The sequence below is a fragment of the Acomys minous genome (assembly GCF_964271855.1).
Source record: "Acomys minous genome assembly, chromosome: 6".
Taxonomy (NCBI): domain Eukaryota; kingdom Metazoa; phylum Chordata; class Mammalia; order Rodentia; family Muridae; genus Acomys; species Acomys minous.
Window position 1 is genome coordinate 127,829,369 of NC_140487.1, and position 25,077 is coordinate 127,854,445.

General features: G+C 58.0%; 1 protein-coding gene across 4 annotated transcripts; it reads right to left on the reverse strand.

Annotated features, from left to right (window-relative positions):
* Nucleotides 1–1,703: 1,703 nt before the first annotated feature.
* ARHGEF16 (Rho guanine nucleotide exchange factor 16) lies at nt 1,704–21,612 on the reverse strand. 4 transcript variants are annotated; one of them, XM_084785304.1, is made up of 16 exons: nt 21,246–21,612; nt 14,896–15,004; nt 12,987–13,603; nt 11,149–11,194; nt 10,106–10,275; nt 8,566–8,622; nt 8,031–8,191; nt 6,027–6,179; nt 5,783–5,912; nt 5,187–5,261; nt 4,917–5,009; nt 4,351–4,502; nt 3,889–4,077; nt 3,363–3,436; nt 2,935–3,036; nt 1,704–2,285 (listed from the first exon to the last, which is right to left on the reverse strand). In XM_084785304.1, the coding sequence occupies exons 3-16, from the start codon at nt 13,581–13,583 to the stop codon at nt 2,146–2,148; spliced, it is 2,139 nt and encodes a 712-aa protein (XP_084641430.1). In that variant the 5' UTR covers nt 13,584–13,603; nt 14,896–15,004; nt 21,246–21,612; the 3' UTR covers nt 1,704–2,145. The 4 variants fall into 4 exon arrangements, with proteins under 4 accessions (XP_084641430.1, XP_084641431.1, XP_084641432.1 ...); XM_084785305.1 differs by lacking the exon at nt 21,246–21,612 and adding an exon at nt 19,720–19,883; XM_084785306.1 differs by lacking the exon at nt 21,246–21,612 and adding an exon at nt 16,440–16,562.
* Between the last annotated feature and the right edge of the window lie 3,465 nt (nt 21,613–25,077).

Consider the following 25,077-nt stretch of genomic DNA (forward strand, 5'->3'; position numbering starts at 1 on the left):
TAAAGCACCGTGGCTGTCTATTCACACACACGCGCACACACATCACAGGGAGAGACAAACGTACTGTGGTGTAACATAACACACTCTAGAGACCTATAGGTTAGGCAGATTGAAAAGCAGTGATCAAATCTGCATAATCTTTAGCATGTTATATACGTGCTCATGATAACTTACATCTTATATATATTTATATTTATAGGAATTCTTTTTTTTTTTTTTTTGGTTTTTCAAGACAGGCTTTCTCTGTGTAGCCTTGGCCGTCCTGGACTCACTTTGTAGACCAGGCTGGCCTCGAACTCAGTGATTCGCCTGCCTCTGCCTCCTGAGTGCTGGGATTTAAGGTGTGGGCCACCACGCCCGGCTTTCTAGGGATTCTTTATACTCATCACACAGGGTCCAACTCAGGCCCGTAACGCACTAGGTAGTGCTCTTACCACCTTAGCCACACGTAAGAGCCAGAACTCTCTCCTTTGAAGACTAATAAGACATCATCGGCTGTTTGGCTGGCTGATACAGGCCTTCCTGTGTAGCTCTGGCTGGCCTGGAGTTTGCTAAACCAGGCTGACTCGGACTTAGATGTCCTCTCTCTCTCTGCTTCCCAAGTGCTGGGATTACAGGCGTGCACCACCATGCCTGGCTAGGCTGATAATGTTTAAAAATATGAAGTGAGAATAATTGAGAAGCAGCTGCAGACACAGCAGAGACCAACAGAGTGTGATAGGCTGCCACATGCACACACCTTCACGGCAGGAATGTGGACGCAGCACTGTGGGGCAAGAAAAAAAGCTAGGGCTGGCATAAGCGGAGGCTGAAGGAACTTGGGCTGTCAAGATGGCTCAGTGGGCAGAGGTGCCTTGCCCGCCCTCCCCCAGGTGCCGCACCGGCCTTGCCCGCCCTCCCCTGCCCAGGTGCCGCACTGACCCTAACCGCCCTCCCCCAGGTTCTGTACTAGCCTGTTCCTTGGCCTCATCATTTGCAGACAAGGTATGTGGTCACCTGCCCCAGGTGTCTATAGTGACAGTGGCTCCAGAGTCAGAGCCTCCCGGCCCTCCAGTGTCCCTCGCTATAGTCACTTGATAGCCAGCCTGTCCTCAGGGGAACAAACCAGAAGCCACAGGGCAGTGGGTTTACACCATGCGGTTCTTCCTGCCACAGTTACACTTCAGTGTGCACACACGCACACTCCTCTGCCACCAGCATGCTGTCCGTTTCTCACACACACACAGCAGCTCCGAGAAAGCAGGCCACTGGGGTGAGGAAGATGGAGACACTCATCTCTTTCAGGCTGAAGCAGGCTCTGGGCCACGCCCACTCCCTGAACTCTGGCCTGGCCCTCCTTTTAAAGCACATGTTGTGAGTGCTGAGCCTGGACTTGGCTCTCCTGGCTGCCTCAGGCCATGGGAAGGGGCTGGCCCTAACCTGTCCAGAGGCATAGCCGTTCCCCGGGCCTGAAGGGCTCCACCAGCTGTGCCTTGCACCTGGGGAGATTCAACTGCATCTGTTGCTCAGAGGCTGCTGTCCTGGCCTGTAGGTCCCTGAGAGGGAGGTCTGCAGGGACTGGGGTCACCATGCCAGACTGCCCCCATTGTGCCCAAGCTAAACCCTGCAAGGTCCAGCTGTTACCATCCCTGGCCACACAAGTAGAGCCTTGCTGTGACACATGGGGGCCAGTCTCCACCCACCTGTTACACCTTGGGACTTCGTTTTAGAGAAACACTTTAATGTTATTTAAATCCGTAATCGCACTATCCCTGCTGGCACCTCGTCACATCCCACCAGCACCGTCCTCTCAGAACACAGGAAGGAGGGGTGCATCTGGAAGGTGGCCCTGTGCCGTCTTCAATGAAGGCAGTGGCCCTATTTCACTGTTAGCCTGGGTGTAGCTCAGGTGGCCAGTGAGAGGCCAGGCTGGGCTCCTCCCCGAACAAGGACACCTGGAGCCTGCCTCAAAGACTTGTAGGAGAAAGCAAGTGGCGTCTATAGATGTTTAGTGTTCCGCACTCGACCACAAGGCCGTGGGAAGGCCCGAGGAACGGAGCTGCATCCCATGGCAAAACCTCCCGCTCGCTGCAGGCGGGCAGGACCGCTTGCTGGTTGGAGGGCTGAAGCTGTGTCCGCCATAGCGTGGCTCCTGCGCTGCCCTGGCTACACGTCTGTCTCCACTCGTAGCCGCTCCATCCTGCGCACGTTGCCTTCCACGGCCACGCGGCTGGTGATGCAGTGAGCAAAGCTCTCGGGGAACCAGCCCGTCTCTCCGTCCCGAAGCCTCTCGCCGTGTAGCCAGCCTGAGTTGAGGGCAGACGCGTGGGTGAGAGGGAGGCTCCTCTCATCTCCACCTTGAGGGTTCTAGGGCATGGGTGACCGCCCCTCCTGACGACAGAGCAAGCCAAGGAAGCCCTGCTCAAGGCCACGTGGGCTCCTGGCCTCCCAGGAGCTCTGTCACTGAGCGGGTGCATGACCTGGGCCTATGCTGGGACCAGTGCGCGGGGGCCGCCAGGAGAGCAGACACCCACTTGCTTCCCTTAGAGCCCAGAGTGATGAACACGCTTTGACCCCGTGGTTCTAGCACCTGTACTCCTCCCTTTGAAGAGTGTCTATGCATATGTGTGCACGGAAGCCCACAGGCACCTCGGTCCCTCAGCTGCTGTCCACTCTGTCTTTTGACCATGGAGCTTGCTGGCTAGGCTCGGCTCGCAGCCCAGTGACCTTGAGATTTACATCTCTGCTCGGCTGGCAATGGCGTGACTCAAGCGTGAACCGCCATGCCTGGCTTTCTTTACGTGGGCTCTCAGGTCCTTATGCCAACTGAGCCATCTCCGCCGCTCCAATCTTTGAGGAAGCTCTCAGGGGGGCGAGGCAGGATGAGCATGGGCTGTTCGCTGTACCCCAGTACCCTCTGCATACTACACTCAGGTGTTCTCTCCCCCCACTCACCGTCCTCTTCCTGCAGGACCAGGACGACGTCAGCCTGCTGCAGTGTGATCTCATCAGCCTGCTTGGCAAAGTACGCTTTGGTGACCTCCACCTGGGGCAGTTCTGGGTGGGGGAAACGGAGAGAGCTAGGCCCGGAGTGCTCTGTTGCCTTGGAAGGGCAGCACTCCTCTCCCACAGACGCACGGCACCAGCTGTGCCACTGTCCCAGCACAAGATTCTCCCTGGCTTTCCAGCGAGTGCAGGACAGACATCTGCAGATGGACTTCTCTCCCCTGAGAGAAGGTCCAGCCTGTTCTGTTCCTTGGTCCTCAGGCGTCAAAGCTTATGTCACATGTACATAGTCACAAATACAGGCCAAGGTCCAGCAGCCAAGTGGGGTGCGTCCCCTGGGGAGGCTGCGACCTGGTAAACCCCACCTCCACACTCACCTCCTTTGCAGGTGAGGCCCTGCCACTGTCTCTCCTTGTAGGTGAGTGCTGTGATCCACCGGGCCCGGTCACTCCTGTAGGCCACAGATTGTACTGCTGAGGCCCTCCTCCTTTGTTGGGGTCCATGAGCCCCTGTTCTCTGTTGACTGACGATGCTGACCTGCCCTACATCCCTGAGCTTTGCTGTGCTTCAGCCTATGAGTTTGACCTTGTTGCCTGAGGGAAGCTCTGACTGACCCTCTTCCCTCCCTCCCTCCCTCGGGGTCTTGCTGTAAACACCACCTGGCCAATGACGACACCCCATCCCCGTTTGTCCCTAAGCTCCTTCCCTGGTTACTGGGTGGTACAGCCATTGATCTGTTGGTGTGTCCCTCCTGAGAGCATAGGTACCCAGAGATGGGCTGTGTTTTGTTATGGCTCTGCCCGGCACTGACTAATAGGCCCTCAGAACAGCTCAGTGTATCCCATCCTCACGGGGGATCTTGCTCACACACGCGCTCCCCTCCGGTTGAGTCTCCCATCTTACGCTGAGTCGGAGGACAGCAGTATCTGCTCCTGGCGGCCCTCACTGTTCCGTAGCAGGTTCACTTGAAAGGGGTGGGGCACGGAGGAGCTGCGGCTGCTGGTCCCTGGCAGTGTGGGCTCCGAGGGCTCCAGCTTTCTGACCTGTACGTGGTCTAGCTGTGCGTAGTCTTGGACCAGGTAGCTTTCCTCACTGTGGGGGGGACACAGGAGCGTCACCAGGGCCTCACCTGCCAGGGACTTGTCTCCTGGGCCTGGAGACAGAGCTTCCGGAAGCTTCAGTGGCCAAGGAGGGGAGACACCCTGCACAGAGCGGAGAGCTGGTTCTATATAGAGGCGCTGGGCACCCCAGATCAGTGACGCATAGCCCTGGATGCTAAGGTCAGAGGGGTCCAGGGCCAGTCCGCACCCCTCCTAACTAACTCCCAGCCACTCTCCAGCTGGACACCTGCAGCTTAGTGCCCACCTTTTCTTCTTGGTGACGACCAGGACATCATTGAACAGGAACAGGTAGCATGTGGGTCGGCTGGCAATTTTCCTAAAGATACTGGATTCCTCCAAGAGGAAGAGCTCCCCACGCTTCAGCAGCCAGCGAGAGGCGGAGATGAGCGGGAGGGACTGCGGATAGAGTGAGCAGGTGAAGGAGGTGGCGGTAAGAACCGTCCCTGCCTCTGTCCCCATTAGGACTGAACGGGGAACCGATGAGACACTCCTGGGCCTTAAGGAGTGGCCTTTCAGTAGGCCCACAGGCACCCACAGCAGGCCTTGTTGTCCGTACCACCTACAGGAGAGCCTTGGCCAGCCCTGATTTTCTGGACACTTGTGGAATGTTCTACCTAAGGTGGGGGTGGGGGTCAGGGATGGTATTGGAGAGGCTTTCGACATCTCCTTTGCCACATGGGAAACCAAGGCCCAGGAAGACCACCCTCTTCCCCAGGTAGATGTCCCCAGAAGCATCTTTTGCTCTAGCCTGTGACTGTAGAGTAAGGGCCGTGGCGGGGGGTGGGGGGAGGCGGGGGTCACGGCACCTACCTTGACCTTACCAAAGTCCAGCTGCGTGTGCAGTGTGTACATCTGCTCTGTGCGCTCCATTTTGTGGGCTCCCTCATTACACTGTTTGACCAGCTGTGGGGGTGTGTTTACACGTGTGCATATCTCAGGCGTGGCTGGGGATGGCCCACAGAGTGCTTGGCCTCCCAGTGTCACTGGCTGAACTAGTCCCTGTTTCCATCAGCACCACGAGCTGGCAGCCCACCCCCCGGGTCTCTCCTGTCAGATAAGCTGGGGCAGGTGCTGCCTCACCTTGCTGATGGCCTTGAGGGCGCGGCTGGCAGCTTTATACCTTTCAGGATGGCCCTGTGTCTTCAGGCAGAGTGTCTGGGAAGAGATAGAGCAGCTGGGAAGCACCCAAGTCCCTCCCAGGGGCTGGGGGTGGGGGAGGTGGCCCTGCATGGGGCAGACTCTGGAAGTCTGGGAGGCAGCTCCCTGTTGGGGCCCAGTGTGTCTATAGTCCACAAATGGCCTCTGAACCTCAGTGGCTAAAAGTGTCAGGTGAGAACTGGTACATCACACACTGCCCCCCCCCCCCCCCCGGCCATCCTGGGGAACTGGCACCACACACACTGTCCCGTCCCATCCCCCCTCCCCCTGCCCGCCATCCTGGGGAACAGCAGCGTGGGCCCCAGAAGCGCCACCTCTGCAGGCAGAGGGCAAACGTGTGTCCACAGGCTACAGCATTATGTTAACTGGCCGCAAAGCGATCAGAATTAACTACACTGTCTTGTGCGCATGGCAATTATCCAATTACAGGGGGTGTGAGTGTGAGGAAAGAGGTCAGAGGGGACGCTGTAGTCAGGGCCTCCGGGTAGGTTTCCACCCAGGCCTCCCTGGACACTCACGTCCGTCAGGAGTGGCAGCCTGGTCACCCTCTGCATGGGGAGAATGAGGAAGGAGATCATGGGCAGGCCCCCACACGCAGGCCGCTTCTCGATCTCCCTCAGCACTTCTCGGAAGGCCGCGTTGCCGTTCCTGCAACGAGGGGACGCCCTTTTTCACTCTTGACTTTGAAAAGAGAGGTTGGGCAGGCAGGACCTGCACGGGACGGGCTTGGGGGGGGGGGCGCCCCCCTCCCCCCACACTCACGACAGCTTCTGCAGGGTTCGCTGCTGGTACACCTCATTGGAGCAGTAGGCGATGTAAGGGTGGAAGTGCTTCTCGGCGTGGTCCTCCAAGATGTCGCTGATGTCTTCCACGCACACCTGCGCCTTGTGCCGCTGCTCCAGGGCCTCAAAGAACCTGCAGCATCGATGACGATGGGGGAGAGTGGTTGGGGAGGTGAAGGCTCGGTCCTCGGGGTTGTGCGAACACACCTCCATGGACGCATGAGGCAGACAAAAACGTTGGAGGTGGTACAGAGCAGGGACCCAGTGCGTTAGGCAGAACCTTGTGTAGGGGCTTGCTCTAGGGATCGGTCTGGAAACTAATGTGATTCCGCCAGCTAAGCTCCCTGCAAGGCTTCACAAACTGTGTTTGGAGTTCGTATGGAACAAGTGGGGGAGGCCTGGCCCCTCGGCTGAAGTCCTGCAGAGACTACAGCCTCTCACCTCCAGTGAGCCAGAAAGGATGATGACAGACTGAGCAAAGAGCATCAGAGGTTGCCCCCACAGATCTCTAGGTCTTGGCCACCTGGTGTGTGGGTCCAGCGGCTCTTCTGAGCTATGTCCACCTCTCTAGGGCCGACCTTCCCAGCTGGGATGTAGACAGGTGTACTCTGAGAGCCACTGGCCCGTGGGAAGGCAGCTAGCAGGTAGAGAGGTCCAGGGCCTGGCCCCAGGGATGAACGGAAGCTGAGGCTGCCTGGACACAAGCCCACCATGCACAAGCAGGCAGGCCGGGCTGCTCAGCCGAAATGCGTAATTCCTAGGGTTTCCTGGAAACATCTACAAAGGCCAGCCTCCCACTACTGTCCTGAAATAGCACCAATTCTCAGAGGAGGCCACTGTGAATGGCTAGGGAGGGAGGCTAGAGAGCCCCCACCATGACAGGACAGCAGTGGCCGTGCTGAGCCGTTGGAGGCTGCATAGCATCAAAGGACCACACTGGGGGCAGGAGGCTGCATGAGGGTCATCCACTTCCCGGGACCTCTCCCCTCCAGCGAGTCAGGAGTGGGTAGTTCCCACAGCCGGCCACTGAATCTCTCTTACAGGAAGCTCCTGTCTCCAGGGACATATATGACAGTCCTTTGTTCCCTGTCTAAATTGCTCTGAAACTTCCTTGTGGGGGGGGGGGGGCCAGGATGATCACAGCTGCAGACTGGGGTGGGCCAGGATGATCACAGCTGCAGACTGAGTGGGCTCAGCAAGGGCCTGGCTGATCCTGTTTGGAGATCCCAGCCTGTGAGCTGCCACCTACTCTTCTTTGACCGCACTGAGCTCCAGGCGAGGCCCTCAGGCAACCGGCCTCACCAGGTCAACAATGAAGCCGAGACTAAAGGGACTGTGAGGCCTGGGGTCTCCTGGATTGCAGCCACAGCAAGGGCTGAACCCACACACAGCATGACTGGGCTAAGGATGTGCATACATACAAGCATGAGGAAACATAGGATGACACTATGCCTAGGGATGGGGTGAGGTACCCGTTGGTAGTATTCAGAGATACATACAGGCATGCACGAAGCACACAGGCACTTGTACATGCATCCATACAAGATACACATGCCTTCATCAGCCCGCAGCAGCATACCTGGCCCCTCCTCTGCAACTAGAGCCCAGCTAGGCCACCAGACACTGCCGGATAGAACATGACCCAGGGCTGCAACTCGAGGCTGCCAGCTGGCTGGGTGAGTACACTGTGGGCACCGCTGATGCCCAGGGCTGAGGAGAGACACCCATTGGTAGTACAGGGTTGTACACAAGAGAAGTGCTCTCTCTCCCCTCAGTGGAGGATGCCCACTACCACAGTATCCTCATAACGAGCCCTCAAGGGCTTTGACGGACTGTCACGCTCTCTATCTCATGCCAGTGGCGGCTCCAGGGCCCACCCTGAGCTTGCTGAGTTCACTAGAGTGATGACTGCCCAAGGAGGCAAGATGAAGTGGCCTCCTTGGGGCCCCGGGGATAGAGGCGTGGAAGGACCAGGGAAGCTTACTTCTGGCTGGCGGCCAGCACGTCCAGGATGTTGGAGAAGAGGTGGTGGTGCTCTGTCTGCGTCATAGTGGCCTTCAGCTCCCGGCTCTGCAGGAACTCGGCCACCAAGATGCTCAGGCTGTGCAGGTAGGAGAACTCAGACGTGAGGATCTCGAAGATGGCCTGCACGAGAAGACGACGCTCAGAAGGACCGGATGAGCTGCGGCTCAACGGCTCGATCCGCACGGAGGTGACCAGGACCCACAGGGCCTGACCCTGCTGGGCGAACACTCCACCGCTGAGCCGTGTTCCTCTTCCCAGGCCAGGAGTCTGGTCCCTGCCTGAGGAGGCAAGGTGGGCCGCCCCTCGTGTTCCTTAATGACTGACAAGGCAGTGAAGGGGGCTTGTTGTGTCTGGTCCATGACGCGGCCAGTAGGGGTAGGTTGAGGGGAGGGTGTCACTGTGGCTTTTGTTTGTAACTCCCAGGGTCCCGTTTGCCCCACGCCATGTCCAGGGATGGCCCAACTCAGCACTTCCCACCCAGTGAGTGGCCTTACCTCCTGCCTCTTCCGCTCCTCCATTGACAGTGTGTCCAGGACACCTGACTCCAGCACCTGAGGAGAGCACAGGCCAAGGAGCTATGGGTCACAGGCCCTACAGATGGAGCCAGGTCCCCACTTCCGTCCTCCTCTGGGCCAGGAGGACACAGCAACCTGGAGGGGGCAATCAAAAACCTTCAGCTGCCTCTCTCTCTTCTCTCTCTCTCTCTCTCTCTCTCTCTCTCTCTCTCTCTCTCTCTCCCTCTCTCCCCTCTCTCCCCTCTCTCCCCTCTCTCCCCTCTCTCCCCTCAGCTTATCTTCCTCCCAGGACGGTGCTGCTCCATCTCCAGAGCCCTGGACCAGGCCAGGAAGATGGACAGGGAGTCCAGAGGGGCCCACGTAGTGTGTGTCCTGCCAGGGAAGGCACAGGCTGTTACCACCTGCACTCTTCACCCACCCCCTTGTGGCCGGCCAGTGGCCCCCAGGCGCCTTAGTATGGCTCCCCAACACCTACTGCTATAGAGCATGTCAGGGCAGGTTGGGCCACCACAATGCTCGGCCTCTGCCAGATAGAAAACCACCTCCGTTTGCGCTCTCCTACCCACAGGCTGGGCAGAGGCACTGTCAACTGTGTGTGGGCCCACTGCAGCTTTCCGAGCTTGGGGTAGGCCAGGCTCTAAATACTGGGGCAGTAGGGCCTGGCATAGTGGTGCACACCTTTAATCCCAGCACTCGGGAGGCAGAGGCAGGTGGATTGCTGTGAGTTCAAGGCCAGCTTGGCCTACAAAGTGAGTCCAGGACAGCCAAGGCTACACAGAAAAACCATGTCTCAAAAAACAACAAAAAAAAGAACAATCCCCCCAAATCACTAGGCAGTGTTATGGGGTTCAGTGTGATGGGGCCCCATCCCAGATTGGGGGATCACCTCCCCCCCCCAGCTTCCAGCAGGATAATAAATGTGTACTTCTGGACATCCCGACCTATGAAACACAGAGTCTGCCTTGCCTGGCCCCTCCCTGGCTGGGGTCCCCCAACCCCCACAGCAGGCAAACAAGAAGGGCCAATGAACTGAAATAAAGGAAAGGCTGGGTATACCAGCCCCACAGCCTGTGTAGGATGGGGGGTCATGTCCCTTATGCTGTATTCCCCACATACGGGGTCCACCATTCTGTCCTGCTTTTGACTGAGCCCTCACACCTGGACAGGACCCTGTCTCCAGTGTGGGGGGCCAGTGGGGAGCCCACATTCTGTTTCTGCTCCTTCGGGGGCCTTTCCCTGCCCCAGTGAGATGAGGGTCCTAGGAAAGGGGCTCCCTGTGCTCACCTCACAGTGCCCCCTTTAGGTCAGACTGCGCAGGACCTTCCGCCACACACAGAAGACAGGCTTACAGCTCGCTCCAGGGACTGCCCCCCAAGGACCCAGCCAGCCCCACAGGCCAACTGAGCATGCCAGTGGATCGGGAGCTGCTTGAACTCCCTGGACAGTCCGGGCCACCACCACGGCTGGGGAACACCGTGGGTCCCCTCTGGTGTTGAGGATGGGTGTGGGACGCCCCTACCTCTGGGAGCTGGCTCCAGGTGAGCTGGGCAGGCCGGTAGCTCTTGACCACAATGGTGGTGTCCGCTCTCTGAGATCCCCCGGGGCTGGAGGGTTCATCAAGCACGTCATCATCAGACTCGTGGCTGGTGTTCAGACCTCGCTCTCGGATCTCCTGGTATAACTGGGGATCTGGGGAGAGCAGAGCCGCCTGTCTGTAGGAGGGTCTGGGGGTGGCCTGACCCACCCAAAGGCCCCACAAAGCTCTCAAAAACATGGGGGCCCTGCCATGGGCCCACTGCGTCCTGCAGTGGTGTGAGGACTGCCTGGGAGGTGGTAACATTCCAGTGTAGAATGTGGCACCCAGGTCAGGCCCAAGTGGACCAACCAGGGCTGTGTGTGGCCAGCTGTGCATGGTCTGGGAGAGGAAGGCTGGGGGGCCTGAGTGGGGGGGCCTGAGTACGCTGGTTGCCGCCCAAAGCCAACAATACCACCAGCCCAGCCCAGCATGGGCCAACCCGGTTGAGGGCATCTCTGGGCCTGTGTAGCTGCTACCATCCGCCTGCACCTGAGGCTGGGGGTGGTGCTGTTGCTTCACACAGGGAGTTTTCCAGAGATTTCCCCAGCCCCCCAGGAGCTTAGATCCTTGTGTTCTGGCCTATGGCCACCTACTAAGCTGACATGGGACACTCTTACTGGAGTCACCTTGGCTTGGTAATTCTAAGCCTCAGTGGGACCAGGAAGACACGACGACATTGGTCATTACTTTCTCGTGAGCTGTGGTACCCAGCAGGCTCTCTTCACACCAGGAAGATTCCATGCAGAGAACAGAGGTGAATGTCTGCCTCACAAGGCCTGCTGCCCTACCATCCAGCCTGGGATACTCACGAGAGTGTGGGGCTGGGCTGTCCTCTTGGGCCACACAGTCACACCAACTGGGATCTGTGTTCGATGTCCTGCCCGGCCTGACCTCACTTCCTCAGATCCATGCAGCCCCCAGATTGGCCTTGCTGAGACCCCCTTCCCGACCATGCTCAGCCCTCAGTGTTCCCGGGGGCCCCTTACCATCTTTGAAAGAGCCCTTGTGTGCACGTTTCCGCCCCAGAGTTTTCTGCAGACAAGAAACAGAAACCCCAGGAGTCAGTGGAGAGAGGGAGGCGTGGGCTGTTGCTAACGGCAGCCCAGAGATTGTAGACAGATTGCCTGATGGGAGGGGCCTTTGCCGGCTCCAGAGGATGCTCATAAATGCTAGCCTCACAAAGTAGAGACCAGGAAAGGCAAAAGCTGGAGCTCAGGCCCAGGAAGGCTGCCTAGGGGAGGGGCCAAACCAGCTAAGAGGTGTTACCTGGACAGGGGGCGTGGTGGGGGTGAAGGGGGGGCGGGTCTTCAGAAAAGCCAAAGTGGGCCAAGCTGGTTGGGGAGGGAATGGCAGAGGCAACCAAGGGCAGAGCCCTGGGGAACCCCGACTCTGCAGCTCCAGCCAGCGCCCCCTCCTTGGCTGGCGTTTTCACAGGCACAATGGTTCCAGGGAAGGGCGGGGCAGTCTGGGAATTCCCCTCACAGGTCCGAAGAGCGCTAGATGCTCCCAGCGCGTGGTTCCTCCTCACCCGCCCTCCAGCCCCCTCGCCTCTGCCATTCCAAATCCTTCTACTTTAATCCATTAGCCTTGAGACCATGGGGAGCCCAGAGCCTCCCGCACTGTCACCTGGCAGCCCTGGACACCCTCAGGGTGCCCTCTCTGCACCAGGGCGCCACGGCTTGGTTAACCCAGCACAGGGCAGGCAACAGGAACTCAGCAAAGCATGCTGACCATGGCTATCTCTACTGAGCTGAGGACTGAGTGAGGCCTGGGCTGCCTGGACACACAGACCACGCCTCAGCCAACCTGGAGCCACGGGAGCTTGTAGTGACATTGCTGTGTGCTGGTGGCTATCACTCCACTGGTGTCTGCATCTCTCAGAGCCAGGCTGTGGTTCAGGGTATAGGGATGACGCTTAAGCGTGTTCTTCCCATGTGCTGTGTACAGCTCTAAGCATGTTCTCACATGTGCTGTGTACAGCTCTAAGCATGCTCTCACATGTGCTGTGTATGGCTTTAGGCAACAGTGTATGCTCTCATCTTTGGAATATGCTACAGCCATCTTCACTCATATATGGGGAAACTGAGGCTCAGAAGTGCCAGGAATCTGTTAGGGGGTCACAAAGCTACAAAGGCCCATCCCAGGCCCTTCATGGAAGCTGACTGAGCCCTTAAGGAATCTGAGAGAAGCACCTGGCAGAGAAGCCCTACCCCACCTCCCCTGCCCCGCCCTCCCAGTGCCCCCCCACCCCCCAGCGCCGTATCCTGGGAAGCTGCCAGTGGACCCTGACAAGCTGGGTGAAGGGTGAAGGAGAGGCCACTCCCTGTCATGGCCTCCCTGCCCGGTGGCCGTCTACAATGGACGCCTGGAGCCTCATAACGCTAGGACCCCAAACTGTTCTTCTCAACCGCTGGGCTGCACCATGGCTCAGCGAAGGGCTCTGTCCCACCCAGGTGGTGTCCCACCAGCAGCCCAAGCCTGGTTTTGCTAAAGGGTCATCTAAGAGGGAGGCTGGCTCTCTGGTTCCACGTTTGTTTGGGGGGGGGGGGCAAGAGTGGCTAGTTCCCTCTGCTCTCCACTCTGGGTATGGAGAGGTGGGGGTGTGGAAGAGTCCCACAAGCCCCGGACGGATCCAACCAAAGTAGGACAGCCAGGAGCCTGTACCCAGCCAGGGTCAGTCACGGCTGCCGCCATGCCCGGTGCAGATGCGGGAGACACAGCACCAGGCCGGCTCCCTGCCTGGAACTCCCGGGGCGGGGGCGGGGGCGGGGGCGGGGGCGGGGGCGGGGATAGCGCCCACCCTGCTGTCACGGCAGGCCCCTACCTTGTTTTTGGCCGGGCACCGGGCAGGAGGCAGAGCGGCCTCCTCCGCGAGGGCCTGGAGCTTGGGGCCGAGCTGGACCGAGTCCGCCTTGCTGCTGGGTGGCCCCAGGCCCCTCATGGCTGCCCTGTAGGACTGATTCCTCAGATTTCTCTTCAGGTTTGCACCAGCACCCGTGTCCATGTCCATGTCATCCAAAGAGAAGCTGGGGGCCGCCACGAGCCGGGGATCCCGCCGCCGCGCGGCCTCCTTGCTGAGCACAGCTGCCCCAAAGCTCTGGTGACGCGCTGGGGACTTGGTCTTGGCCTTGCTAGCCACGGCCAGACTCTTAGGGATGAGCTGCTGGGTGCCCATCTTGAGGGCCGCGGGGCTCTGCGTGCTGAGGATGATGGTGGGTTGTGGCTCTTCATCTCCCTGGGGCGGCTGGAGGGGGTCTGAGGCTTCGGGCTCAAAGGCAGCGTTGGTTCTGGCTCTCAGAGAGCTCCGGACCATGGGGAGCCCCGGCACCGGGTTCCCGTTGGCGTCCAGTCTCAGCTCTGCGTGGAAACGGTATTCCAGCAACTTCTCATCCAAAGAGCTGTCAGAATGTCTCTGGGACATGCTGGGTGGCAGAGGAGGCCCTGAGAGAGGGAGACATGAGATGCTCAGGGGGGGCTCCTGTGTGTAGTAGCTCCCTGGTGTCCAACCCTAACCTAACAGCTCTCAGGCAAGGACAGGAGAGCAGGGCTGGCTGTGGCTGGTCACCAGGCTCCTTACCTGGCTGGGGTCTGGCCTTATCTGAAGATGGCGGGGCGTGGGGTGGGTGGGTGGATGGGGGGGTATATGCCTCAGGAACCACCACCTTGACTCCTGTGACACAGCTAAGTCCTGGGCAGGGTGCAAATAAGGACAGGTCTGTGGCTGGGCCCAGAGGCCACAAAGGCCAGGACCAGAATCCTGGCTAGGCCCCTCTGCTGGTACCTGGGCACTTTGTATGTGGTTTCCATGGGGACAGTTACGGCTTCTCGAGGCTGTAGCCGATGTTATGGGTATAACTGCAGCCCCGCCTGCCTCCGCACTCCTGCTAAGGGGATGGGCTATCCAGAGGCCCAGGGGCCTGCTGGGGACACGCGTCAGATGTCTGACCCTGACAACAACGTAAGGAGCAAGCAGGACAGAGGGTGGAAGGACACAACCTCAGCACGGCCTTCCTCTTCAGTGGCCGTCCATCACGGATGCAGCAGAGCCCAGCTCCAAGTGAAAGCCTGGCTGCTTGCTCTTCTCCTGGCCAAGCACACTTTCCCGCAGTGCCAAGGCTGGCTACGAAAGCCCTCCCCGTAGCACTCTCTCTAACACACACCTGTACCTCCCATGTTCCTGAAGCTGGGGCGTCCACAGTGCCAGCCTTGGGAGTGCCAAGGTGAACCCTGCATCACGGGCAGGTGAGATGGCAGCAGGAGCTGGGTCAGCCGTGGGGGCTCACTGTCCCGTGACAGCCACCACCAGCATGCCGCTACTCGGCGGCTCCATCTGTCCACCCCAGCAGCTCCGGCGCCCCAAGCCTGTCTCTGACTCCTTTCTCCTCAGCATCGGCCTGCCTGCCCCTGCCCTGCCGCCCTGGCCTATCTCCCACTCAGGCAATAGAAGGCAGCCCTGAGCACTGGCTTCCAGGTTCCCTATTTCTCTCCTCAGCACCGGCATTTTCTGTTCCCCCTGGGTGCAGCACGGTGCTAAGTTTGGCTTTGGCTAACAGGAGGGATGTGACTGTGAGGAACAAGTGTCCCTTCCAGGCAGGGAATCTCACGGGCCTGTGGCCCAGAGGCTGAGGTGAGCAGAGCTGGATACAGCAGGAGCCGCCAGCCACAGTAAACGCCTGCCTGGGAGCATCATGGTGGAACTAGTCCTCAGCACTGACCACGGCGCTACCACTTACCTCCGTGACTTGGGGTCCTCCACACTTGTCAGGAGATGCCCTGCTGCGGGTCTGGAAACCCGGGGTCCTCAATGATTGAAAATGCCACCTCTTGGTTTCAGTTTCAAATCTGCAAAGTAGGGTCAGTCAGAACAATGCCATGGCCTGAGACTATCCTAACAGGCTCCTAAGTGACCTGCAAAGCCCGTTAAAACATCCCTGGCATGTCATGCTGCACTGATATTGAAGCCAGAACTCGGGGAGTCTTTAATGCAAAGTGGGGAAACTTTGCTCTGTAACTACTTTCCATTTATTATTTTTTCTAAAAACAAAGGAACCAACACAGAGGAAGCCTTTTATGTGCCCAGAGCTCTATAGGTGGCAACGGCATGCACCCAAGAGTGCCTAAGAGGGCCATGGAGACACCGGACAGGCTGGGACAGGAGGCTTTTGATTCAGGCCCAGCCTGGGTCACATACACAGTGAGACTCTTATCTCGCCAAAACCAAAACCAGCCCCGAGCGGGTCCCAGGTGATAAGAAAGAGCCTTGCAAGGGGGAAGTTTGATTTTTCAGACAGTTAAATGAGGCCCCATGTCTCTGGCCCACATCATGGGGGTGGGGGGTGTGGGGAGCAAGGCTCTGGGCTCAGCATTGGGCCACAATGCTCCCTTGCCATTTGCCCCGGGCTCCGTCCAGGATCACACCCTACCGTGTGGTACCTACCTGTTCTGCCCAACGGCCTGAGCCTGAGCGGGACTGGAAAGGACACTGCCCTTAGAGTTAACACCAGAGTGGGGGTGGGGACCAGGGCTGTTTGGATGGGTTCAGGGCCTCAGGAACTGATGACTCTCTTGGCCTCCACGCAAGGGTGCCAAGACTGTACCCAGCAGTCCCTCTCTGAAGAGGACAGGGCAGGACTGGCCACACTGCTAGAGCACCCAGGAAGCTACCCCCAGTTCACCCCCAGAAGCCCCAGGCTCTTCTGGCTGTAGAGGCTCTTAACGAAACTACCCCAAGAAGCTGAGTGCAGCTGAGCCTCACTGGCCCCAGGGAGGGGTGGGCTGAGGCCTGCTGCCCTGCGAGCAGGGGAGGGTGCATTCCTAAGGACATTCCAAGTTGGCTGAGAATGATAGCAGTCACACCAGGCCTCCCCCAGGGAGCTGGCATCTGTCACACATGTGTGCTATAAGGCAGGACTACACCGACCAAGGCCCCACGCCCAAGTCAACTTGTCAGGTTTACTGAGGCCTGGAGAGTTTGGCTTAGCTGTCTTCTGGTGTCCCAGGACCAGCTTCTTGTGCAATTCCTTTACATGGTGACAATTTTACTCAGAACAGACCACACAGAGAGGCCCAGCGTCATTAGCCCTACCAGCAAACGTGCATCGCTCCTGAGCTCAGGCTTGTAGGACGGCACAGGCAGCGGCCGCACCCAGCAGAGGGCAAAGTCCATTCCAGGTCCAGAAGGTGCCCAAAGGGAATCTGCTGGGAGCGGCTTTTGTTCCCAGCCTGGCACCACACCCACAGGCCTGGCAAACAGCCTGCTAGGACCCCAGATACCTGCCTTGTCACTGAAAGGCCTGCTGGACACATCCTGAAGCTGCTCCATCCCCACACAGATTTTCTGATGCCAGCCACTCTCCGTTCGGGGAGCTGGGCTGCACGGCCATACATAGCATAGCCACAGGGCTGCACGCTCAGCGGCCTGCCTTCGGTTAATCATTTCTACCCTGTGCACAGTCAGCTCTCCTGGTAACCTCCCACTGATGGGCCAGTTTGGCTTCTCCGTGCTCCTTGAGAGTCTGGGCCCTGTGTGCAGGGTCCACTTCCAGGTCTTCCCAGGGACCCTCCTAGCTCAGGGTGGGGGGGGGGTTGGGCGGGCAGGGGGTGTTCCTTAGGCTTGGCTCTGGCTGACCTCAGGCCTCTAGGGCTAAGCAAACCCCAGGCATCCTCTCAGGAAGGGCTTAGAGGCAGGTTTTTAACGTCTTTAAATTTTTTAAAATATTTATTTACTTTAGGTGTGTATTTGTGTATGTATGTATGCATCATGCATGCACATATGTGCATCATGGGCATACCCTGGTGCCTGCAGAGATCACAAGAGGGGATCAGATCCTCTGCAACTAAAGTTAAAGATGGCTATGAGTCACCATGTCGATGCCAGGAACCAAACCCAAGGACAAGTGCTCCTAACTGCCGAGTCATCTCTCTGGACCCAGATCTTTATTTTGTTTTTCACTTTTGAGGAAGGCCTCACTGTGTAGCCCTGGCTGGCCTCAAACTCAGAGATCTTCCTGCCTCTCTTCCCTGCATGCTGGGAATTAAAGGCGTGTGCCATCGCCAAGCCTGGCAGCCGGTAAGATTGTGACTGTCAGAACATTTCTCACTCCTCAGGTTTACCCTTCCCACTGGGGATAATTTCCCTCTGGAATCTGGAAGAATCCTTTTCACTTTTTGCGGCTTCTTGGTACCCTTCAGACCTTCCTCAGAGAGTGGCTTGTACTCCTCCCTACCCTGGCCCAGCCCTGTAGAGAGAGAGGGTTTGCAGCCCATGTTCACTTACTGAGCGAGGTGCCAAGTGGACTTTCCAACCAGTTTGTTCCTATTTTTTTTTTTTTTTTAATGCCTGTGTCTGCATGCTGTTTGATATTATGTCCTGGATAAATTCTTCCCTCTCCTCACCCCCACTGGGAGACCACCTTGGGACCTCATCCATGCCGGGAAACTGCTAAACCGCTGAGCTATGTCCCCAGCCCCTCACCGAGGCGTGCGTGCGTGCGTGCGTGCGTCTGTCTGTCTGTCTGTCTTCGTAGATTGCTCAGCTTGGCCTTGAACTCCGAAGCCCAGGCAGCCTTTGAATCTGTGTTCCTCCTGCTTGAATTGAACCTCCTGCCTGGCGCACTGGGCGTCTGGCTGGTTTTTAGATAATTTCTTGCACTGTTTTTCCTTTCTGGAACACGTACTTATCAAGACCGGAGCCTCCGACAGTCCCCTAGTTTTTTACGTTCCCTTCTTTACTTTTCTCATTTCTTTGTCCTCCTTTTGGGGACGAGCCCACTCAACTTTCTCCCGCTTGTCATTTCTAGGCCCCACAAGGGGCTCTCGGGGTCCCCCCACTACTCTTCATTCCTAGCACCCTGTTCTTGTTTCACGAATGCAACATCTTCTATAAACTTAGAGGCAAGAATCGTATCTTCTCCCCGCAGGCAGCTGCTGGCCACGCACTCTCTCCCTCTTGTCTCCCCTTGGCCTTGGGCTCCCAGACATGAAACTTCCAAAAAAGCTGCTTTAGCTCCTGGTGCTGCTGTCAGGCCCACGAGACCCAAGGGTACCAGCTCGTCCTGGGGGCTGTAGACAGACTCCCTGCTCCATCCAGCCCGTATCCCCACGGGGCAGCCTTTCCTCCAGACTGGCTGGCTTCTGACTCTTGGTTTGCCAAGACGCTGGCAGCACAGGGACCTCCAGGGCAACCCCAGCCATGGCATCCACCAACAGTATTTCTGAGAGTGAGGTGTGAGGCCTCACAGACTCCGTCCGTATGGGCTGGGGTGTGTCTTCTCCCTGTCTAGGGCACCCCAGGCTCACCGGGGAAGGGGCACAGGAGCACCCCCAAAGACACCTTCGGCAGGAGCTCTAACTGGGTGCCTGGCCACTGTCTCCCCAAGTCTGAGCCTTTGGGATGCACGAAGGCTCTTGTGCCCACAAACACCGGGGCTCAATTCTCACACTGATGCCGGCACTTTCTCTGTCCTGGACCCACCTGTCTCAAGGAAGCAGCAGCTCTGGTGCTCTGTGAGGACCAACAACTTGCCCAGGGTCTCTGGTTAAAACGAGCAGAACCTGGGCCAGAGCCACTCAGCAGACCCCTATGAAACAGTGAGGGTAACTCCTGGCTGCTTCTGCTCAGGGTGATCTGGAGATGCCCCCCCACCCTCCTAAACAACTGTCAGTGCAAACAAATCCTGGGGCTCACAAGTAGCAGAACCATGGGGGCAGGACGCCAGGTAGAGCCAGTGAGGTGGTGACAGACATCTCAGGGGGACCACTGTGGTGTGGTCCTGGGTGGGTGGGCCTCTCTGCACCTGATCCTTGGCTCCCTCATCCTTTCAGGCAGATCAGCATCCCACACATCTTGCACCTGTGCTGCTCTAGTCCCCCCCCACCTCCCCCTCTGCACCCCCAGGCCCCAAGCCTCGTTTCTTCCTAGTGTGAGCCTGTTGCAGCTGGTCACAGCTGGTCATAGGAACCCAACTGACCCTGAATCTGAGATGCTGTGCCCCACTGGGGGCCCTCTGTCACCAGCTCTAGCCTTGTGCTTGGGCAATCCCGACTGGCCGAACTGAACGTGGAGGCACATACAATTTGCTTGGAACACACACCAGCTCTTTCCAATTGTCGGTAGGCTGAGCTCAGAGGGTCTCAGATGAAGGCAGTTGTGCCCACCTGGAGGCAATTTGTAACATCTGAAGACATTGCCAGCCTGGTCTACAGAGTGAGTCCAGGAACAGCCAAGGCTACACAGAGAAACCTTGTCTCAAAAACAAAACAAAACAAAAAAAACATCTGAAGACATCGCTGGTCACAGCCACTGGCATCCTGTGGTCCGAAGCCAGGATGCCAGGGTCTGCCGAGCTTAGTAAAGCAGCCTGTTAACAGCCAACTGGGCAAAGGCTCCCAGCGCCGAGGTGGGGGAACAGGACCATAGCTAGTCACTCTCCCCCCCAGGCGAATCCAGTCTTACCCACCTATCACGCCCTACTCCCCTTTCACATCCCACAAGCCCTAGCGGCTGGTACCCACAGGCATCCCTAAGGGAGTGTGGGCTGGGGAAATACAGTCCTGACCTGATGGGAACCTGAGGCCTCCACAGCCAACTTCACCAGCAGAAAAACAGGCCCACAGAAGGTACCCTCTTGCCGGCTGTGTCTTCCTTCGGGCCCCTCCCCAAACTTCTGGCCCCTGAGGGAGAGTATCTTCCTCAGCTGCAGGGACAGAGGGAACGTGAGCGCCTGGGTCAAGCCCCAGCCAGAGAGAGCACAAGAGGAGGAGCCAAGCTCTGAGGCCCCATTCTGACCTAGGCGGTTGTTCTCAAACCAGGAACTGGATACGGACGGCAGGATTCTGGACTCATGGCGCCACAGAGGGACCGTCACCTGAGCCCTATGTCAGAGTGACAGGCAATGCCAAGACAGGTCTGGAAACCAAAACCAAAACCTCCAGGCCAAGTGGCCAAAGAGAAACGGCAACCACCACCTTCCGTGCAGCAGCAGCAGCAGCAGCAGCAGCCCTGTGTCTGCGTCCACAGACAAGCCATGGGAATGCCAAGGGGCTGCTTCCCCTCTGGACTTAACTTGTGGGTGGGGAGTGACTGCCCTGTGGGAGGTGTGACACTAAGGACAGGGCTGAGGAGATGATGGCTGAACAGAAAAGAGCACCAGCTGCTCTCCCAGAGGGCCTGGCTTCAAGTCCCAGCACTCACATGGTAGCTCACAACTGTAACTCTAATCCCAAGGGGATCCTCTGCCTTCCGTGAGCACCAGGCACACCTGTGCTGCACATACATACATACATACAGGCCTAAACACATAAAATAAACAAATCTTTTTAAGGGGGGGGTTGGCTTTAGGTGATTGAACAAGGTGATGATGGCAGGGTACCCCTAGCTAGCTCTTTCCACCTTGTTCTCGGGGTGACTGAACCCTTTCTTTTTCAAGGAAGCCCAGGGACCCTGGCCTCCACCAGGCAGTGTCGTAAGCAATGTTGTGGGCGGAGGGTTCTCCCAGGGCCATGGGCATCCTGACAGCACGGTCTGATAGAAGGGGTTGTCCCCACCGGAACACAGCAGCTTCAGACTGAATCAACTGCAAGGCTTGCTTGAATTCACACAGGGCAACTTTCAAGCCGAGCGCCCACATACCTGCGTCGGAAGCCAGGGCTATCAGGGCACACCGGCATACAGTCACCAATGGACCCCACACACTGTACCTGGGATCCTGCAGGTCACTAACGTGACTGAACACACCCAAGCATCCACTTTAGCGGCTATCAGGTGTAAGGTGGCACGAGGCGGGTCACGCCCCTCATTCTTGGAGCCCATCTGAATAGATCATCTTTCTAGCTCCCGGAAGAGTCACTTCCACGCCCCCGGGACTTCCCAGGAGTCTCTGCGTCCTAGTGTCTGACCCTGCCCGGCGCTAAAGTGTCCCTCGGATTGCGGCTCAGGGCAGCCAAGCTCCAGGTCCCCGGCTGGGAGCTAGAGGGCGGGGCGCGACATTGTCGCCTAGGTCCTAGGGGGCTAGAACGGAGACAGGAGGGGTGCAAGGGCGCTCCGGGCGCCTCAGGGGCCCTTCCTCTCCAGTCCGGGACTCACCTGTGCGCGCCGAGGGGCGACCGGGAGGGTGCAGCCTGCAGCGCCGCTGGGTCGGTCCTCGCGTCTTAGTCCAGCCGGCCCGTCCCGCCCTCTCCACTTCCTGCGCGCCGGGCAGGCGGGCGGAGCCCCGGCCAGGTGGGCTCCTCTGCTGGCTGCGCGGCCGGAGGGCGGGGCGCGCCCTGAGCACCTGCTGCACCTGGGCGGTCACACCTGGCCGCGCAGGCTGCGTCGCCGCATTACCTGCGTTCACGTGACCCGTCTGGTGGTTCGGGCCAGAGTCCGCCCGCGGGTACTGTCTATACCCTCCCTCCGGCTTCTACGGCTTCTACGCCCGCTTCCTTCCTGCGCCTCTCTTCTAGATCCGCCGCCTCCTCCAGGAAGCCTTCTGAGAGAGAGCTCGGGCTTGTCGGAACCTGTTTGCTGACGGAAGGCCCCACCCTCTGCATTCTTTGCAGCTAGCTAGCTGCTTCAGGGCAGCCCTGGCCGAGATCTCCCACCATCCCATTTTACGGAGAACTCCTCTGAGGGCTGGAAATTATGCTAGCTGCACAGATCCTGCCTTGGTTCTCCTGAGCTCAGGAAAACAGCTACCGAGTCTATGTAGTGTCCTCAGGGCTGTGGTTGTAACAGCCCACCTTCTGGGGATTTTAGGGGTCAGGCTCCCCATGTGGGAAAGGATAGGGACTACACCTCCAAAGTGCCACCAAACCTGAGCCCCCAAGGGTGAGAGGGGAGACACACAGGCAAGAGTCATAGTGAGTGCAAGGGTCAAGAAGTGGAGGGGACATGGCGCGGGGGCGGGGCAGCCTGAAGTGGGGAGTCAGGGGGGCGAGAGCGAGCTCGCAGAGTGAGGTGAGGGCAGAGGGTGGGAGTGACCAGCCCCCATGCAACATCAGGATCCTCTTAGAGGCAGAATGGTCAGAACTGGCCCGCCTTGGCCGTCCTGCCTCTGCCTGGTATGGTCAGTCCAGACTCGCCTTCCCCAGGCTGCCTCAGGTTCCCAAGAGGGGGAGTTACAAGCATGCTTTATCTGGCATCTTAGTTATTCGTGATGCAACATTGAGTTCAGATGCTTTGACATCTTCAAGACACCTCAAAACACGGCCACAGAGCAGACCCAGAGTCACAGCAGGACAAGACGAGGGAGCTACCACCAGATCTGTTAGCACAGCTGTCTCTTACTGTGTCTCTTTGCCTCACTACGTAGAGCCCAGGGTGTGTGTGTGTGTGACAGGGACACAGTGAAAGTCTGGTGACCTGGGTGTAACCCAAGGTCCTGGGATGCAGTCAGTACTAGTTCCCTTCCGGAGCCACCTTATCTTCTGTTTTCCAGGAAAGACCTGTGTCCTCAAACCATAGTCCCCCCACACAGCTGTCCACGTGGTGGCCCTGGCAGGGTAGCTCAAGAGCTTGCCTCGTTGACCACTGCATTTCTGAGGGAGATGATGCTGTAGACTCTGGGTTGGTGCTTTCTTGGTGACTACAGTGGGAGGAGTGTGCCTGGCTGGCTCTCCTGCGTGTGCCCTGGGCTTCCTACACGGGGCAGCCTCCGACCTCAGCCCTTAAGCTGGTGGTTTGGTTGTGCCATCCTCTGCCGCTTCCTGTATGATGTCATCTGGGCAGGTCACAAGCTGACCACAGGGCCAGGCCCAAATGGGCGTCAGTCACACTGGAGGGGGAAGAGGAGCTCAAAGTGACCTGTGGAACTCCCTGGGTCCCTGCTGGTGAGCGGCTAGGCTGCTCCTGGGAAAGGTGGGTCGTTGCTGCCCTCCTGAGGCAAGTGTGGCGTATTGCACCCAAAAGGCCCAACGTCCCAGAAGCTGCCTAGAGTGTCTTGGAACAAATGAATTCACTGGTGGACAAACTGAGGCCAAGTGGGAGACTGAAGCCCACTGGAAGGCGAAGGTCAGGCAGGGAGGCCTCTCACCCCAGCTTCCCAGAAAGACCTTGCGTGTCAGCACCTCCTGGCACTGTCTCATCACCCCCTCCTTCAGTACCTGACTCTTAGGGAATTAAAAGACAAGGGGGGGGGGGGAGCCCTTTAATCCCAGCACTCCGGAGGCAGAGGCAGACAGATCGCTGTGAGTTCGAGGCCAGCCTGGTCTATAAAGCGAGTCCAGGACAGCCAAGGCTAACACAGAGAAACCCTGTCTTGAAAACAAAACAAAACAACAAACAAACAAACAAAAAGACGGGAGGGGCCAGGGGAAACCACAAGCACTAAACAGTTAACAGCAGGAAAAAAACTCAGATTCTGCTGGCAGTATCAACCGATGAAAAATGTGTGAGAGAGAGAGAGAGAGAGAGAGAGAGAGAGAGAGAGAGAGAGACACACACACACACACACAGAGAGAGAGAGAGAGAGAGAGAGAGAGAGATAGACAGAGACAAAGAGAAAGACAGAGAGACAGGTTCTCACTGTGTAGCCTAGGCTGGCTTGGAATCAGGCCTACTCCTGTCCGTCCGTCTGTCCGTCTGTCTGTCTGGGATCTAACTCCTAGTCCCTCACCTTGTCCCATCATTTAGCTTTACGACCTGTAGCTGGTCAAAGGCAGTGGGCTATATGTACCTACTTTCATGAAGGGTGCTGGGTCAAAGCCTGCACAGAACTCTTGTCTGGAAGGTGAGACTACGTGAGTGTGGCCACCTCTGTGGCCTGTCCCGGGGACATCTTTGCCCCCAAGTTTCCTGGTTGGGGAGAAAAGGTGGATCCCAGCCTTCCAGCCTTCATAGCTTTTGGTTCGTGCCCATCAGTGCTCACCACCCTGGCTGGGCGGTCAACAGAGAGGACTGTGGGCCAGGCCAGGCCCAGTATCTGCGTAGATGGGAAACATCTGCATCTAGCTACCTGCGGTGAGAAGGAAGCTGCTGACTGGCAGAGACTCGGAGCTGCCCTGGGAGCGGGCGGACCTCTACCTCACATGGAGGTGTGAGAGGGCCAGGGGGTAGCCTGCCAGCACAGCACGCATGATTTGTAAAGGCTGGGCAAACGCTGAATCTTAGGAATGTGTGAGGCTACAGCTCCAGTGCCAGGTGCCACAGTGATACAGGAAGGAAGGAAGCTGGGACCCAGGATGGAGGGAAAAACTGGGGACCAGAAGCAGACCCAGACTCAGTTCTAGTGATGGACAGTGGGCAACACTCAAGGCAACTAGCATGAGTAAGTCCAGGTGTGCGTGCATGCATGGGTGTCTGAGCCCAGATGTGTATGCATGCCTGAGTGTCTGAGTCTAGGTGTGTGTGTGTGTGTGTGTGTGTGTGTGTGTGTGTGTGTGTGTGCGCATGCATGAGTGTCTGAGCCTAGGTGTGTGTGTGCATGCATGAGTGTCTGAGCCCAGGTGTGTGTGTGCATGTGTAGGAGTCAGAACCCAGGGCCCTATGCATGGTGAAGGCTGTGCTGCTGAGCTGTACCCAGCTCCGTCCGGGCATCTAAGGGAACCAAAAGCACTATCTAAAGTGTAGCAAAAAGGCCAAGGAGAGACAGTGTTGGACCGTCTAACAGTATGTATAAATGGGGTGAGCAGGAGACAAGATGCTGAAAGGGAAACAGTTCCAGTTTGGCGCCTTGTCCAGTCTTCATCAGAGATGCTTCCTCCAGCAGCAGATGGAGTGGATGCAGAGACCCACAGCCAGACATTATGAAGAGAGACAGGTCTCCATAGGGTCCCTCCCCTCAGAGCTCAGGGAGTACCATGGAAGAGGCAGAGAAAGATTGTAGGAGTCTGAGGGGATGTTAAACAGAGCCCACGGATTCACCCAACCAGGACTCGCACAGGCTCACAGAGACTGAGGCACCAGGCCCTCTGGGTATGTGTCGTGACTCTTGGCAACT